The sequence below is a fragment of the Homarus americanus genome, unplaced genomic scaffold (assembly GCF_018991925.1).
Source record: "Homarus americanus isolate GMGI-L3 unplaced genomic scaffold, GMGI_Hamer_2.0 scaffold53233, whole genome shotgun sequence".
Taxonomy (NCBI): domain Eukaryota; kingdom Metazoa; phylum Arthropoda; class Malacostraca; order Decapoda; family Nephropidae; genus Homarus; species Homarus americanus.
Window position 1 is genome coordinate 1,717,577 of NW_024751660.1, and position 19,684 is coordinate 1,737,260.

Below are 19,684 nucleotides of genomic sequence, written 5' to 3' on the forward strand. Positions count from 1 at the left end.
TATTACTTAGGTACTGTATTTGAATTTTTGCCAAAAGTGGTGACTAGTGAGTACAGGTACTGTAACTATATTTACCATTTAACCATTATGCAGAACAATACTGTACTCACAAAATTATTGTACAAATAATTTTAATTTCAAATTCGTATAGGAATAATTTTTGCTGTACAGTACTTCTGAATATATATATATATATATATATATATATATATATATATATATATATATATATATATATATATATATATATATATATATATATATATATATATATATATATATATATATATATATATATATATATATATATATATATATATATATATATATATATATTGTTGTTATAGTATATATATATATATATATATATATATATATATATATATATATATATATATATATATATATATATATATATATATATATATATATATATATATATATGGACACACACAGTTGGTCCCTCATATTACGCTGTTAATGTAACTGAGGGTACCATGAAAGGAGAAACCAGAAAGTGAATAACATAACATATGGGATTAATTGAAATGGAGTCCGGGCCGATCCCCAACTCCACTTTTGACGATACACAACTATGTTGTAGTAAAAATATTATCTTAACTTTATGATGGCATGCACACATAATTAATTAAGAGAAATATCAATAATATTAGGTTTTTTAACACTTACATTAGTAGAAAAGATGGCTGGGCACACGGGATGGGCGGTTGGTTCCGAGGCAGAGGGCAGATTATTGGCCCTCACCTGTATCACTTGTATCAATTGTATCACTATCCACCACAGAGGCTTGCAGGGCCTCTTTGTCAAACCCCCCAAAGTTCATATAAGTCCATATCCTCACTATAATTATCACTATCACTGACTTGGGCCGGCTGTAGTGGGTGGCGGGTGAAGAACTGGTCATGTTTTGATGACTGGGCGACCTTGTGCGCACCATTTTCGCGCCTCTTACACAACATGGCGGATGGCGGGAGGTTTGGATCCAAAAATGGCGCGGCTTGCCAGCAGCTCTCCGCGTAATGGGGTTCACGACCGCGGAATGTGAAAATGTTAGGTTCTGGCAAGGCACCGCGTTAACAGTGAAACGCGGAATGCGGGACCGCGTAATATGAGGACCAACTGTATATATATATATACATATATATATATATACATATATATATATATACATATATATATATATACATATATATATATATACATATATATATATATATATATATATATATATATATATATATATATATATATATATATATATATATATATATATATATATATATATATATATATATATATATTAGACCAACTTGCATGCCTGTAAACAATATACAAGTATATTTACATCTGTATATAAATGCATATTGTAAATTGTAATGCACAAATTAGTTGTGTATACAGTATGTATTTCCATTACTTGACATAGTGTACGGTTATTATGTTTGCCTGTGGTAAGACAAGTCTGTATTTACGCATGTTTGAATACATTTTTTTCAAGTTAGTCTAGAGTGATCATGTTGGAGTGATCATGTACCAGAGTTTTGAGGCTTTGAAAACTCAACACAAACCTTGGTATACAGTACGGTATACACTTATGGTTCTCTAAATTGGGATATATTGTAAATTCACCAGATGTGGAGTTCATTATGGATTAACTGTGCATTATTTAATGACCAAAAAAAGGTTAAATGAAATGAGTTTATTAAATTATAATGTTGAATTCATTATGACTATGAACATATGGTAGTATTTAATGACAAATCTTCTAAAAATAAGTTTAACTAAATAATATTGTTCTCTTAATTATCAGTACAATACTGTAATACAAAAGATATCTATATTTTAACTATGCCTGAGGCTATGTTCCTGGCACTACTAATTAATAGGCCTACTTTCTGATAATTCACCTGGAAGTAATACTGTACCTGTGTGTCTACTAATTTGTTTTGGCTGTTGTCTGTTTGTCATTAAAATATTATTCATAATCATAAGCTTATTGGTAAAATTGTGTACAGAATTTCCAAATATTTATTATCAAAATTTCATGTATTCTGGCATTGTTTTTAGTTTATTGTGGTTTTGTATCAGAATAATTTTAAAATATTGTACCATACCTGAGGCTAAATTGAAGTCATAATTCATGGGAAAAAAAAAATATGTTGATTTTAGCCACAGATTTTTTCCAGCTGTAGAATTGTTATTTGTAATGCATAACTAAGGTACAGTTTCTTCAGAGCATGACTGTTAGTGCTTTGTAAGGTAGCTCTCTTAATATTAATTTTTTCCTACTTCACCTCAAAATGGCTTAAGGGAAGTGCAGAAGCTTGAACTAGAAGCATTTTTTTCCATAGCAGGGTGACTTTTCTAATTACGATTGTCCTCTCCATTTCCTCCTCAGCTTAATACTTGTAGCAGTCTTGTTCTGGTGTCAGAGTTTATTGTATTTTCTACTTAAGACATATTATTGTTGAGCTTATTGGTGTATCTTATGATATACAATATGCTGTGACCTATTGTACAGCAAGGGGTTCCGTGCACAATATTCTCCAGATGCTTTGACTCTAAGGGTTGTTGGTGGTACAGCAGTAACGGGTGTATCTCTCACCACTATATCAAGGGTTCAGATTCTGCTTGGCCCAGACACATGTGAGAATGGTGTTATGCAGTGTGACCTTATCAAACATCACAGGTTTCCCAGATTTTGGTTATTTCCTGCACTAACACTGGATAGACCAACCTCCTGAATGGCTAGTAAGCTGATAAGTGGTGAAAATTGTGTGTCTGTGTGTGTGTGTATATTAAGTTATATATATATATATATATATATATATATATATATATATATATATATATAATTCCACGGAGTTTTCAGTGTTTATTTTATCTCGACTTCGGTCTTACATCAAACCTACTGCGACACAGTTTCTTCAAGGCAAATGTGCTTTCCAATATTTCTTCTTCTGTTCTTCAAACTCACTTGTACCACCTCAACACTACTCTGTGCCTTGTCTCAGATTAACTATGATCACTTAACTCTCCAATTAGCCTCCACTTATAGAAAGAATAGGATAACATGAAGATTAGCCACCCCAGCTTACTTCACCTTCAGATTAACCACCTTAATGCTAACCTAACCTAAACAAACCATACCTCTCTGTGGTGCATCCTTCTTTTAAAAGGTTCAGTTTTTAGGGTCTGCCTTGAGAATAACATTTTCTTATTATAGGTACAGTACAGTATAGTATAACTCATTTAACATTTATTATTAGAAACAAAACACAAAGCACCTCAAGCAAGTCACTCCCCAACTTAAGTGCACAATGTTGTATATTTTGTGGTTCTGTTGATTTTAATAATATTTCCATCTCCATACAGTATCACTAAAGAGTGGCATATCCATGACTGTCTTGTTGCTGCATATTATTTTTCTTATAATATTTGCTCTTGTTGATTATTCTTCACATCTACCACACTCACTTCCTCCTCAAGATGTTTTATTCATTGTTATTTTGTTCATTTATCTCAGACACCAACATATTTCTTGTAGTAATTTATTCAATTAGTTCTTTACCCTTAAATAACACTCAGGATAATTGAGCAATGTGTTTCTCTGTTAACCCCTCAAATGGCTCAATATATTCGCAACATAACCGTATTTCTTGCCTCTACCCTTCTCACCCATCCACAGTTTTGTTCATTCCTCCTCTTCATAATTCTTTCTCCTTCCTCTCACCACCTCATTGGTGTACAAATTAAACACCCTCTTGATTTACTCCCTTGTCCACACTCCAACAGCCTTATACAGTACACTACTAAATCTTTACCCATCCTCCTGTGAGCTTTTTTCGTTTATATCAGCTTACTTCTCAGACACCGAACATATTGTAGTTACTGTAAATATATTGCAAGTGATATTTTATCAGAACTTTACCCCTTTCTTGTACACACACACACACACACACCCCAAGAAGTATGTTTATGGAGGGGTCCGATGAGTTTCGAAATGAACATCGTGATTCCTGTTGTCTTGCTAAGGTTGTCAAAATCCTTCGTGACATATTTTCATACACAAAATTGTAAAGATAATTTTTGGAGTGTGTCTTCCTTCTGCAAATTTATCTAGTTTCTAATCAGTCACCATCCTTATAACATTATCATATAAATCAAGTGAAGCTTTTTTCTAATTCTTAAAGTTACGTGTTGTAGAGACAAAGACTTAGTGAACAATGATGCTTTACAACCCTGGCAATTGAGGCACCTAAACAAAACAGTGACACATTGATTATATCTGAGAAACTTGTATCTACTTTTGTCCCTTGTTATCTCCACCCTTTCCTCCTTGCTCTGTTGCTTATCTTTCTCCTGGATGACTATATTCCTAATAGTGTCCTTGTCAAGATGTTTTGTTTGTATCATTTCATTCTTCTCAAACACCGTGTAGTGGCTGAATGTATACAGTACAGTGCTCGCCTCACCGGATTGCACTTAGGGCACCCCCAACCCACCCAGCTTTGGATGGATACTTATTGTATTTTATGCCATATTACACACACCCCTGATATAGTAGGGATTATACAGTACAGGTTTAGGAAAATTTTGCTGAGTTTCTCAAGAATGCGAGTGTTGTTGTACAAAAAAGATCGCATAAGTCAAAATTGGTTAAAATAAACAATTAGCAGCATGTAAGTATAAAGAAACAACAATGTGTCCAACAACTTGCACTGTACTGTTTCAGAGCCATTTCTCTCACTATTTTATGTCATTAAAACAATAATCCTCTAATAAAATAAAATATTGTAATAAAGATGCCCACAAAAGGAGACATACTCCTCACTAAGCATAATTATGTGATGTTTTTTCACTACAATCCTCACCTGTACATTTGTATTGAAAAACAATTTGTGTTGTATAAATTACTCTACTGTACTGTACAGGTATTATATTTATTCAAAACAAAACCACCAGGTATTAAGGTATAGAAAAATAAATCTATACACTATAAACAGCTAGAGTGTTTTGTTCATTGTAGATATATATTGTACAGTCGCATCAGAGCTATCATGCACACACACACACACACACACACACACACACACACACACACACACACACACACACACACACACACACACACACACATATACACATTAATATTCCCTCCAGCTTATTTCAATGAAAATATTAATATACAGTATATTGAAAATTCATTTCAATACAAACTCATCAGATGTTAAAAAAATTGAATATGAATACCGTAATGTTTAGCTTGGTTATTGTTCTATGGGAGGAGATTGCACTCATGGGTGGCAGACCGTGTGAGCCTTAGTGTGTGCCAAATTTAAAATCGGCATCATGACAGCTTGTGCAAACTCGCTTGTAGGAGGGCTTACCTTCATGATGGGTACATGTAGGCAAATTTACATTGTGCAGGTAGTAACATTATCAAGTGGTGGGAAATAAAGAGATGAAGCCATGGTGTGAGTTAGCCTAGGCTGACCCACTATGGGCCTGTTATGTTTAGTTTAATTCATGATCATGTATATTTTATTGAGGGGTCATCCAGAACCAGTGTGTTAAATCAGGGCGCCTGAGATTTAGTCTCGCACTGTACTGGCAACTACAACCCCTAAGGAATTAAGGAGTTAATCATCAGCATTTAAGATACAGGGTGATTTTTAAAGACATCTTGTACACCGGGAAATACAGTAATTTTATAGTTGGGGAAGTGAAGATAGTTGCTTGGCCACACTACCATCTTGTATACAGTATTAAAGGCCTTGTATTCACTGTGCTGTACCCACCTTGCCCCTGATGGCTTGTTAGATCTTTGGCTGCCAGCTTCATTTCAATCATTTTAGTTATTTATTTACAACTTCAGTATTTCTTCTTTATCTTATTCTTACAGTATTCTTTCATCTTCCATTATCTCTTGTGCGTCATTACAGTTTAACTTATATTTTTCCTCATAGAATGATGACTTAACTCTTGACCCAGTTCTTGTGTGGATTGAATATGAGAGAGAGAGAGAGAGAGAGGGGGGGTGGTATTTAGGAATAAATGTGAAAGAAAACAGTTATTATAAGAGAGAATATCAGAGTGGGAGATTAGAGAAAGAGACATGGAGAAAAAAATTCACTGGCATCACTTTATTTATTATTGAAGTATTCAATTTGGAGCCTCACTTTTATATTCACAATATTATATTTATTTAACTTTTAATATTTATTACTTCTCATTATTACTCAGAACCATTTCCATTAGGTCCAGACAGGTTTAGTTAAGTAATCATAAATAGTTAATGGGGCAGGTTCCCAGGTTGTAACAAATGACATTAGAATTAGAAACAGGGCTCTCAAGTCTTAAAAAAAAATACAAATCAGAACCTCGACTACAAATTGATGATGATGGTCATTGTTTGTTTTAAATTTGGGAAAAAATATCCCCAGTGTAGTAGAGACCCTCCCACTCAGTCCTGTGTGAAGGAAATGATAACCAGTGCTGGAAGTAAGAGTGGTGAGCTGTGGTGTAGAGGGTACAAGTGCATGACTCAGGAGCCTGCAAGTCTTGGGTTCTATCCCTTCACAGTTCAGTAACCTTTTGACTCGCACTTCATCACAGACAGACAGTATGTTTGAAAAATTACTGAATCATTCGCACTGTAGAGTCAAAGAAACATAATACAGTATACACATAAATGGTCGCATACATTGCCTTACAATAAAAAAGAACAGTGGGTATATACTGTACATTGTTAAATAAGTCCTGTTTAAAGGAAAAAAATGGGAAAATAATGTATGATACAGAGTAGATAAAATGATAAATACTGTAGTTACGAAGAAAATAATAGGTAGAACTGGTAAAATACAGCAGAATAATGTACAGTAAAAACAGAATAAAATGCTGTACTCTGATAAATTTAAGCACAAACTGGTTGAGAAAAAGTTAAGGTTAATTTATAGTATAGAACATAATTAGATTTACAGTACAGTAGTATTTTGTGTTTAAAGATAATTTCAGATTAAGATGAGACTTTCTAATATGACAATTTCAGTACTGTATCTCGGTTGTGGGTACAATGCACTCAAAGTGTCATAGAAGAAAGTTATCTTGTTTTTGTTTGAAACTTAAAAAAAAAAAATATCCTTACTGTATATGGTATCTTACTTCTGTCCTGCATTATAAATTGACCAAAATTAAATATTCTCTTTTAACAAAGTTAGTGCATACTGTACAGTACTGTATACATTTGAATATAATACAACTACTGTACTGTACTGTATTATGAAGAATAAAAAGATGTTCCACTTATTTATGACCAGGCACCCGCATGTGTGTCAGCCCTGGAGAACATCCTGGCTCTTTCAGTGTCATACTCCTTTGAGTGCACACACACACACACACACACACACACAGTACTAGCCATTCACTGGGTCAGGCCTGTGGGGTACACTGAGGCATGCACTCTAACAGGTTAAAACTTTAAATGAATATGCTTAAATATGCTTGAGTATTTTCATGTGGTTATACTGTACAAATAATGGATGATGTTTAGTGTCACTCATTTATTGTAAGTTGGTGGTTAAAGCATTTGGAGATTATTTTTTACTGGATTCCCCTACAAAATACAAGGTGCACACTGGTGTAAGTGCATTTTGACCAGAATAGAAAAAAAAATTGAGCCAGTTGGTGAAAACAGCATGAAGGTCACACACGCTGTGGCTGTAGTTTAGTGAACTTGTACAGTATAGAGTTTACAGTATCATGACTAGTATTGCTTGTCTTCTATACTGCATTACTTGTTGTTTACCATGAAGTTATGAAGAGAAAAGACTAAGTAATATTCTCTTGCCTGATATATTTTCTAATTGTCTTGTAATTATTTGATATTTCTTATATGATTCTTCTGCAGTTTTTGGATTACCTGTACTTTTGAATGTCCTGAAATTTCGTATTTTTTAATAGCCAGGTGATGCTCTCATTAGATGACTTCTCTCTTTAAGTCATTATTATTCAGCTTTTGTTGATGACATTCATTATTTCCTAACTCAAGCACTTTGGCTCTACTGTTATTATTATATCTATGACCCTGCATCATTCTAGTGTCTTCCATCCTTCACTGATCCTATTCCTATTACACCAAGGACATTGTCAGCCTTGTTCATTTTTATCCTCGAGTACCTTCACCCTCCATTGTGTCAGGCCAGCTGTGATGTATACTGCTGTCTTTGCCTAATTTGAAAATTCCCTTCAACCTCATTCATTTCATTCTTGTCCTAACACTGTGATAGCACGAACAGCTTATCTGGTTTAATTGATGCTGAAGAACCCAGTTTATTACAATTCTATATTTATTTCCAGTTACATGTTTAATTTGATATTTAGTACTGTGCCTGTAGTTACCTGTATTCCTAGTTTCTAATTAGAGCCTTTTGAAATTGAGACATGCTGGTACATGCATAAGAATTCATTTAAATTTTGTATCTATATACGTAGTGTATTTGTTTTTATACTATTTACATGTACAAACAATTAAGAATCATAAACTAAAAAAAACATATATGAGATATACCACAGGTAAAAAAGTGTACAAGTGATATCCCTGTTAGCTGAAATAATTAATGCAGAGCTCTGCCGGGGACGAGAGATTTCTGGGTCATGAGACGACTCACTTAAACCCGGAAAAACTCGTTTCCCCGGAATTTTTCCAGGTACTGTACGTAATGTACAGTACTGTATGTACTAGGAAAAATTTCTTGGAATTTTTCGGAAATTATGCATTATTTCATCCTTGGAATTTCCTTCCACACCCAAAAAAATCTGGAGAGAGTTTCTATAATTTTCTTGAAATTTTTCAGAATTACACATTATTTTATCCTCGGAATTTGCTCCCAGACCTGAATAAAATGGAGGAGAGATATTACTAAATTTTCTCAGAAAATGCGCCTGATTTTCAATTCCGGGTATTGGAGAGTTCTGGCTAATAGATATATTTATATACATATACTGTGTGAGTGTGTGTGTGCACATAGAGAATGAGGAATACAGGAATATGGAGATGTGGAAGAAGTGTAAGGCAGAGCAGATTAATCTCCCACCTGGTGGTTTAGGCTTATTGAGAGAAAACAAGTGGAAGTTGGGTGAGAAGAGTAAATGAGTCCGTGATGGAGAGAGAGAGAGAGGGCAACACTGAGAAGGAAGATTACGGTGAGGATACAAAGAGGAAGAACATCTAGGAAACAGCAGTAGACTTGCATGAATGGAGAGCACAGTGTTGAATAGTTTTGGGGAGATTGTACTTCTGATGTTTTCCAAGATTACCTTGGCAGAATAATTTTTTTTTGTAGTAGTTAAAATGATAACAGGAGTATAAACAAAGGAAATGTGTGTGTGTGTGTGTGTGTGTGTGTGTGTGTGTGTGTGCATGCATGTGTACGTGCAGTATTTGCACTTTTCACTGCTTACCCTGCGTTAAGTGGGGAAGAGGTGTAGGCTTCACAGTATTAGATTTGAGGCATAAGTTTAGATGACAGGATAAGTTTCTGTTTTGGGGACCTGTAGTCTCTATTTGACTGAGTCTTTGGTGAATATGGTGATTTTTTATATACCAGATTACTGTATAGAAAAGATTTGCGTTTTATTAGTGAGATCAGTTTAATTGCCTCATCTTAAGGCTTAGGTTCACAGATCACTGATGACAGTCTAGTGTTATAACTTCACATAGCAGTTTTATGGGCACTGTATATCATTGACTTTTTGCTTTTGTCTTCCCTTAAAGATGAGAATTTGGTAGGAACTGGCTTAAGCAGTATGTTTAATTGGAGTAATAGAGAGGATTAACATAGTCCCTGCACTAGGAAGAATAGCCACAATTCTAAAAGACTCCTTTGATCACACTCTAGCCAGTATGAGTAAAGTGGGAAAGGATGTACAGCAGTTACCTTCTCCCCAGTGAAAAATAACATAAGGAAAACTATACAATATATACAGTACAGTATAATAAATGCCTGTGGTAGAAATCATATATGTTTCATGTAATCCAGTTCTGTTTTGGTTTATTTTCTCTTTGTTTACCTTCTTTAATGATCCTTTCTCTCCCTTTTCTTCAACTTTCTTCTCTATTGTGTTTGACCCAGTTCAGGAAATGATAGTGTGACTCACTTTAGACAGTAGTATTAATAGATCAATTGTTATAATACAGGATTGTATATAAATTCTACTTTAACAATTTTAATCCCGTCAAAACTGAGAGTAATGCCTTTGACAGGTGGGCCACTCCCGCAACTTCACTTTATCACCCGAAACAACTTCTTGTGATTCGGGTGATGTCGAGAGTGACTACTCCGGAGTTGACCCTGAAGGGTCTATCCATTCATCCTCACGTGGCATCTGTTCTGCCATGCCAGTCCTTGAGGATGGCCTTTCCTCAGGTAAGTCAGATCATCTTGTTTGGATGTGAATTATTCTTTATTTTAATATGAATTTGTTAATTAATTTTATTTTTTTAACAATGTAGCACTAGTTTGGTACATTCCATTAATGTGTGCACCCAAGCTTGTCTGGCCTTCTCCAGCAAAACCCTTTGGCTATGGCATCTGGTGGTTAGTTGAAGATCATTCACTTCCCTATAACAACTGCCATACAACATGAGACACTACAGGTCATTGTTTACTCTAAGATAAGGAAGTAATGATGACTCGTTCTCTCCGGTGCACAGATTTCATATCATTTAACAGAAGGACTGTGGGGGTGTGATCTGGGTCATCCTTACTGGCTCTTGTTATTGAATGAGTTTACACGATAAAGACCCTCATCAGTAATGTTATGCCTACTCAGATCAACCCATGAATCAGAAGTCTGTTGTTATAAATAAAAAAGGTGAATAGAAGCTCCAAGTATTTTGTGGTGCACACACACACACACACACACACACACACACACACACACACACACACACACACACACACACACACACACACACACACACACGTACGTACGTACGTACGTATGTACGTTTGCTTCATGCACGTACAGTACGGTAACCTTCTTAAACTCCACAATTGCCCATGTAAAATTTTGGTGTCCTCCTGAGGTACCTGAACAAATTCCATATACAATACTGTACAGGTATTCTTTGGTTAATGCACGTTCACACAAAATTTTTTTATTTTGGGGCACTTTTCTCAAAAAGTGATCCATATCTGATTTAACAAGATTTATACTTAGATGAATGTGGTCTTGACTTGCCCTGGATGGCCTTTATGTCCCTTAACTCTACAGTAGTACAGTACAGTACAGTACAGTACAGTACAGTACAGTACAGTACAGTACAGTACAGTACAGTACAGTACAGTACTCATTTCTGCCTTGACCACCTTTCACTGCACACACACACACACACACACACACACACACACACACACATCATATTTACTCTAAATTTTGTTGTTCTTAAATGGTAGTGTACCATATCACCCCTTACAGTAATGATTTAAAAGTGATCAACAGTGCCTCTGTACTGTACTGTACTGTACTGTAGTTTATTATAGGTCTGCCTTGGGATCACCTCTCCCTGCTTGACCTCTGGAACACGAATTGTTGAAACCTGCACAGTGATTGTTAAAATTATATACAGTACTGTACTGTATATTTAAGGTTGCCATGAATTGTAAAAAACCACGAATGTCATGTCTGGGAATGTTAGGGTCCACCTAAAATTTAACCATACACATTTGAATGCAATTTAATCCAGTGAATAAATTGACATGCTACAGGTGCATCTTTTTCATTATTATTACTGTATATATTGATTTAATTTTCCAGGTGATGAGAGTGGGATGGAAGTTCCAGAAGAAGAAGAAAGTAAAGACTCTTTGTTTGAACAAGATCAAGAACAACTTCAGCAAGAGTTATTACAACAACAACGTCCCGTGGTGCGGTCTCTGGACGAGCAGTTGTGCAGGGGTGAGCTGCCACCCCTCAACCCCCTCCCAACGCTCAACTCACATAACTCCCCCCTCCCCAATGCTGCCAGTTCCCCCCATACTAAAATCCACTCACGGAATTCCCCCCATACTAATGCACAGTCTCCTTCGTCTTCAACACTAAAACTCATGAAGAAGCAGATAACGGAGATTGAGAGGGAGATAGCCATGAGGAGGCCAGAGGGAGGGCCCAGGAGGGGAGGGCATGATGGAGAGGGACCTCAGCCCCCCCTGGACCTGCACCTTCTAGATCCTCTTAGTGAGTAAACATTCTCTCTATTTTTTTTTGCTTAGAGACAGTTTAGCTTATGACTGAAGTTAATATTTATATTTTTGGGTTGAATTTTGACCTCAGTGCACCTATTTTGAGGAGAAAAAAGCCAAAATTAATAATTTTTTCGTTTTGGCTGGAGACATTTCTTTCTCTTCATTTTTATCACTAGCACCTTTCCTTATATCAAACTTTCTGTCTTATTCAGTACTGTACCTCTGTATGTGTGTCTGTAGGGTCCTAAATTTCCAAAGTCCTCACAGATTTCCTCTCCCATCCAAATCATATCCTCCCTTACTCCTCACCATTGATCATTCCCCAAATTATCACCCTTATATCATGATATCTTAGGTTTGTTTATATGATGATCATCTAACCTTATTTCTGGGAGAAGAAATTTTTTGAAATCCTTCTTGTGAATATTTACTGTATATGTACTGTATTATTAAATCCTCCTCGGCCACAAATTACATTAGGTTAGGTTATAAGAGAAACATCATATTGAGATCATTGTGTTAAAGAAAGACAAGGTGACATGAAGCTCAAAAGTCAGAACCTTGTCTAAAGTAGAATGTCTGGATCATTGTAGATATATTTATGAAAATATAAAACAGCAAATTCTTATGTCTGTCTCAAAGTATAAGGTTCACGGCTGAAGGTTTGAGTTTAAAACTTTGTCAAGAGCATAGCTTGTATCACTTCAAGTATTTTAACCAAACTTCACAAGGACATGTATCATTACTAAATACAGTAATAGTTGAGCACCAAAGTTGAGTTTCTATATCAAAGGTCAAGGTCACTAGAAGGTCAAAGGTCAGGAGAAATGGTGTTGTAAGTCAATGTAGCTACTGTTAGTGCTTTGATTCAGGCCCCTTAGTCCCTCTTGTTTATTGGTAACTATCAGTATAAATATGTTCGTCTTCATAATCTTGTTTTTGTATTCATAAAGAGTGCTTCTTGACTTCTTTTCAATTACAATTATTTATTTATTCTGTTTGTGTTCAATTTATATGTTGCTCCTCTTGATCTTATTCATGTGGGTGCTACAGTACAGTGTGTGTAGCCGTGTGTCAGAGTCAGAGAGTGTTGCCTGTTTTAGACGTTTTTGTGTTTTATCATTATTGATCTTTTCAGGTGAGTCTTAGGTACTTCTCTTCTCCGTTTAGTCATTTCTGTTACTGGTTAATTATATTCTTTCATAATGTTTCTTATTCAGTTGTGTTGTGTTCATAAAAGATGAGAAACTGATAGCTGTCAATTTTAATTTGTTTTACAGTTATACAGCTGCTTCAGGTATTTGTCCAGCTAGTATTTGCTGTTAAAATACCTCACCTGATTTAGTTGGAATAAGGCTGTAACTCAGCTCCTATGGAATGGTATTGAATGTGTTTGTTACTGTTTATCTGCCTCACAGTCTGGGAGAAAGTACTAACTGTTTTGAGAAAAGTACCGAGAGATGAGACAGTGGTGAAATTCATTTATGAGTAAGTAGCTTAGTTATTGTCTCGGAAAAATTACAATGTTTGTCTACAGAATTTATAAATGTTTCCCCCCTTATTGTAGAATTAAATAAGTGAATCTTCCATGTAAAAATAGTCTTGAATTCTATGTGGTATTTTCTATAGGGTAAAATATCCAGGCCTTTAATTTGAAAAAACCTGGATGTCTCAGTGTATTTTATTGTAAAGTCAGATTAGGATTGTGGGAAGAAACAGATTGATAAACATTCCTGTAATTGATGAAAAACAGCGTTTAGATTGTCCCAGGGATGTTATGAAAGTGTCTGATCCATGTTTAGTTTTTAATGTGTCTGAAGAGCTTATCACTTGGTAGACCAGTATGTAATAGGCTGAAAAGAGTAATTTATATACCTTAGATATTAATTTTCTTGTTGATAAAGACTAATTAACTATTTTATATGGGACTGAGAATTTCTTCAGTACATTTGCTGGAAGAACTAAAGAATGAACAGTAACACTAAACATGGTTAGATTGAGGTAGACGTGTCCCAGAGGTTACACGTCCACCACAGAGGTTCTTGTGGTTCATGTTACTGATGTGCCGTGGATGATCTGCCAAGTGGACTATTTTTCCTAGAAACTCTTTGGTCTTATTATTTTGTACTATTTGTTTGTATTAGTCTTACCATCTCTGAGTCCAGGCTGGCACATTGAAAGTCTTTTAGGAATTGACCCCATTGTGAGTTGTTGGTGGTTTCAGTGGAGCTTTGAATTAGGCTATGGTATGGGGGCCACAAGGGACAACCTGCTTAATGTTTAAAGGTTTCCTGTATGAGAAATTCCCACCCATGTAAATCAGGGGGATTTTGTGTCCTAATGTGTGATTTTCATTGGTAAACTTTTCTGGGAGTGCATGAGCTAGTTTGGTTAGCTTGGAGTTGGTTAGTGAGTACATTTTCAAATCCTCCTATTCTATTAAATCTGACTTACCCCCCACAGTTGTATAATATAGTCTCGTCATAGTATTATGCAGAAAGGTTATTTTCGTCCAGACTTTTTCACACTTAAGACCTCATGATTCACAAAGTTTGTCAGAAGGCTTTACTTAAAATCTCTAGTTACCTGCCATGTATCTTAATGCAAAAAAATGCCACACTAACGACTTCACAAGTTTTGGGTGTTATGTTACCATGGCGGCTTCTAGGATATTCAGCAGCAATTGTAACTCAGGACTGACACAGTATTGCTGACATCACCTGATACACTATGGACAGGGTCAACCTACCTCTAGTATCAGTCACAGAGAAGTATCATGTCTAAAACATCAACATGACAACATTAAGTCATTGTATCAATTCAGCAACTGTATGCTCAACAAAAAGGTCCTTCAGTGGATTGCAATGCATAAATACTTTCCTCAGTGCAACATAAAATTTGGGCAGATTTTTCTTTCTTACCCAAAGAAATAATCATTGAAAAGTCTTAAGTGATAAATAAATATTATTCACCCTCACACACCACAGTGGGACCTTGATTACCCAGCAGTCCTTATTTCAGAATCCTTAAAAATTGGCATAATTTCAAAATATCCCATATATTTTAATATCAAGCAAAACTAAAAAATTGGACTATGTCAATAATTCCCAGTGTTGCCAGAGGCATTTGGACATTTCAGTACATAAGGACAGAAGAATGTAGGAAAGTGCAGCGGGCCTATTGGCCCATACTGGGCAGTCCCATTTACACTTAACCCCTATTACTCATATGTCCATCCAACCTAAATTTGAAGCTATCCAGCATGTTCGAGTTAATGATGATGTTTGGTAACTTGTTCCACTCATCCACTACTCTATTTCCAAACCAATGCTACGAGTTCACTCATGGTTGGATAGTTTGAGTACCTTTATAATGTCCCCTTTGTTTAACCCTGACTTCCATTTATACACCTCGATCATATTGCCCCTCACTATACGTCTCTCGAGGGAGTGCAAATTAAGATGCTTTAACCTGTCTCTGCACTCAAGGTTCCTAATGCCCGGGATTAGTCCTGTCATTTTCCTCTGAATTCTTTCTAAGGATTCTATATCCATTATCCATTCTGTAGTACTGTGGCCAGAACTGAACAGTGTATTTCAAGTGAAGTCTCACAAGCACAAGATATAGTTTTAGAATGACCTCGCTAGTCTTGTAACTAACACTCCTCTGTATGAACCCAAGTACTTTATTAGCCTTGTTTTGAGCAAATACACATTGTTTACTTGGCTTAAGATTCCTATTTATTACTCCGAAGTCTTTCTCACAGTTGGTGTTCTCTCTAACAACGTTGTTCATCTGATATCTGGTTTCTTTGTTTACATCTTCTAGACTAAGTACTGTACTTTACATTTGTCCACATTAAATTTCATCTGCCATTTTTTCAGACCATTCGAAAAATTTGTTTAGATCTTCTTGTAGTTTTGCGGAGTCCTCGTCAGATTTAATTACACGCCCTATTTTAGTGTCATTAGCAATTTTACTTATGTTGCTGTCTACACCGATATCTATGTCGTTTATGTATATAATAAATACAGTAATAATGGTCCAAGTACTGAGCCTTGGGGCACTCCACTAGTGATGTTACCCCAATCGGATTTAGTGCCAAGATAAAGTAATTAGTGGAGTATCTATTCCACTTGACCCTGTACACTTACACTCAGGGACCAGCTCATGGTTCTAAAGCATTTTTATCCATTTATCTAATATTTTGCATTGATTACTAATGTGCTGTAGCTTTATTACAGAAAAAGATATTGGTACTCGTTGTTTTCATGTTCATACAGCCAAGTACAGTAAACTAGTACAGTACAGTATAGGAATGCGTACTGTACACATATATCTGTAAACATTTTGGATGTGTCAGTGAGTCTGGTTGGTGGTATAGTGGTAGAAAAGGGTGATGCTTCTCCTGATGGTCACATTTTGGTTGTAATGTATCTGTGTATTCAGTTGTATGTCAATGTGTACAAAGGCATTACAATTCTCTCCTGTAATTTACAGTACTACAGGTTGTACCTCTGTAGTCCGGCATTCTGTGGTCCTGAAACTCCCGTGGTCCGGAACGATTTTAGTTTGTCCAATAGGTAGATAGGCAGCTTTTTTTTTTTTTTTTACTTATCTGAATTATTATTATTACAGGAGTATTAAATTTTTGCCCCTCAGGCCCCAATGTGGGTTGGTGACCTATGCCCGGGTGGGCTAATCCCCGTAAAAAAAAAAACAACAAAGCCCCGGGAAATTAAGGTTTGTTTACATCCGGCAGTTCGGCTGCTCTCTCTCTCTCTGCTTGTCTATACAGAGTACAACATTTAACCCTTCAATATACCATATGAGCAGTAAATAAGTGTTGCTTTCATCTTCTTATGTAGAGTAATGACGATATGTTTTCACATGTGCGCACTTACATACACGCAGTCTCACTTTTTTTTCCCATTAATGGTTAGCTACTTATATTGTTCCATTTATTAACATTAAATAACATTACAGGTACTTCAAACAACCATATTATTTTTTTTTACATTAATTTTACATTAATATGTAGAACCAATCAGTCACTGGTTTTGTAAGCTTTAACATAAACAATGCCGGCAGCCGTCTCGTCTCCTCATGTGTATTATATTCCACGTATTATTAATAAATTGTATTGTTAATTTTGCACACACAAACATTAATTCAATAAAAACAAATTCAGAAACATTAATTAAAATATATATGAACAGTAAATAAGCGTTGCTTTCATATTCTTATGTAAAGTAATGACGATATGTTTTCACGTGCGCACACTTACATACGCGATCTCTCTTTTTTCTTTACCAATATCGTTAGCTACTTCTATTGTTCCACTTATTAACATTAAATAACATTACTTAAAACAACCATATTAATTTTACTACAGCTACAACCAAGGTCTTATTTTCATCAGTTTTATATGTAGAACCAGTCAGTCACACGCTTAGTAATCAACGAAAACAATGCTGTGTCATTTCCTCGTGTGTTTCAATATTCTACATATTATTAATGAATTGTATTGCTCATTTTGCACACATTAACATTAATTCAATAAAAAAGACATTCAGTAATCAACAATAATGAATCTTTTGTACATAAGAGAAATGACGCTGTTTACACGATTATGCATGTCGTCTGCATTTTGGCGGGCCGTTCAAACCAGTGAAAATTGTAATTTATTTTTTTTTGTGTGTGTTTCAATAAAATGCGTTGAATTAAAAACTCGCGAAATTTGAGAAGCTACTATACGACATTTAACCCTTCAATATGTCTTCAAAGAGACCATGATGTAGAGAAAGTGGCGCTAGTGCTTCCAAGCATAAGCACAAGTCACTATCTATCCAGGAAAAGGGTGAATTTCCATGGTCCGGCACCGGTCAGGTCCTGAGGTTGCTGGACTAGAGAGGTACAACCTGTACTACAACTTATGTAACATAGAATGGAGTTACATATTTCACATTTTTATTCTAGAAGTATGTGATGCATTACGGTATGCAGAAAGCACACAGACAGAACCTTCATAAATCAAGAGTTAACTGTACAGTATTATATTGTACATAAGTATTCTTTCCTCTCACTCTGAAGGAATCTATGTATTATTTGTCTTCCTTTTATGAAGTTTATTGACTTAAGGAAATTTGAAAGTACATACGGGTCTTTAATAAGGAACTCACATCACGTGGAAGTTGCTTCTCTGGACAGTAATGGCCTGCAGGTTTGTGAATCATGACTACATGTACAACTCATCAAGCCAAGTGGACCAGCCATCATGGACAGATTCCAGGATCAACCATTCAGGACCAGCCACACTGCTTCCCTGCATGGTTGCCACCTGTGCTGGTGCTGCACAGTCTTTAATATTGTCTGTGCCCAGATGTTTTGCCTTTGTTGTTTCATATTGCAAGTGTGTTTACATTTACCCAATGACTCGGCCTGAGATTCACTGGTGTGCCAGGTGTCGTGCTGAACATGTTGTGGCATCATACATTCCCTGGCCCATAGATCAGTCCTTCAGTACAGCATTTTTCCTAGATGTGGAGTTCTGGTCCCAAGGAAGGAGATAGTGGGGGGTCTAAACTAGAAGTTTCAAGATCCATTCTGTTTAGGGTGTTGAATATTCTTCTTAGGGGTAATTCAGTCTATGAATAGTATTCCCTCTGGTCCTCTCTGTAAAGGGGTTTATTTCATATCCTCAATGCTTATTGGTGGAACATGGTCTGATAACCAGTGAAGTTTGGGTTGTATCATTCAATAAGAACAATCCTGTCTTTTAACTTGTTTTTCTAGAAGGCTGAACTAAAGTCTCAAACTTCTGTATTAGCAGTGGGCTTGGCTCCAAGGGGTCTGTTACCCTAATTTCACCCAAAATGTTTAACAAGGAAATACCTTTTTCATTAATATAATTGCTTACAGTGGTCATAGTTAGAGGTTTGTTTTCTGCAGCATTGTGAATTTGCATGTTTTACAAGCACACCTCTGGGTTTCTTGGATATTATTAGTCCGTCTCTCTGATAGTTACATTTGACTTATTTGGATCACTCTTGTTTTGTCAGATGTTCATCAGTCCTCCACAGGGCTGATCCAGGAATATCAAAAGGGGGTTCAAGAAGTTGTGGGTGGGGGGAACATGGCGAGCTCAGCAACCCCACCCAGCTGGGGGGTTATGGGGAGGCTCTGTAGCCCCAGATTTTTTTTTTTACCATTATCATGGGTATTTTGTGGCCATTTTGAAGGCATGTGAACTTGATATTAAGAGATATTTTAGAGGTCAATAGTAATTACATTTTACTATACAAAATCTCTTGAGTACAATACTGCATTAAAGAAAAAGTATTGGGATTTTCTGATGAAAAGGCGGTACAGAGACACCCACCCCCCCCCTCCCAATCTGCCCTTGCGCCACACAC

The 19,684-nt window shown here is 35.9% G+C and overlaps 1 protein-coding gene across 1 annotated transcript in view; it reads left to right on the forward strand.

Moving 5' to 3' along the window:
* Nucleotides 1–19,684, forward strand: part of LOC121854749 — a gene marked incomplete at its 3' end in the record, with an annotated part of 94,971 nt that overhangs the window by 70,137 nt on the left and 5,150 nt on the right. Inside the window, 2 exon segments of the mRNA XM_042349488.1 lie at nucleotides 10,286–10,448; nucleotides 11,842–12,261. Of these exon segments, the coding sequence (XP_042205422.1) occupies nucleotides 10,286–10,448; nucleotides 11,842–12,261 (583 nt within the window).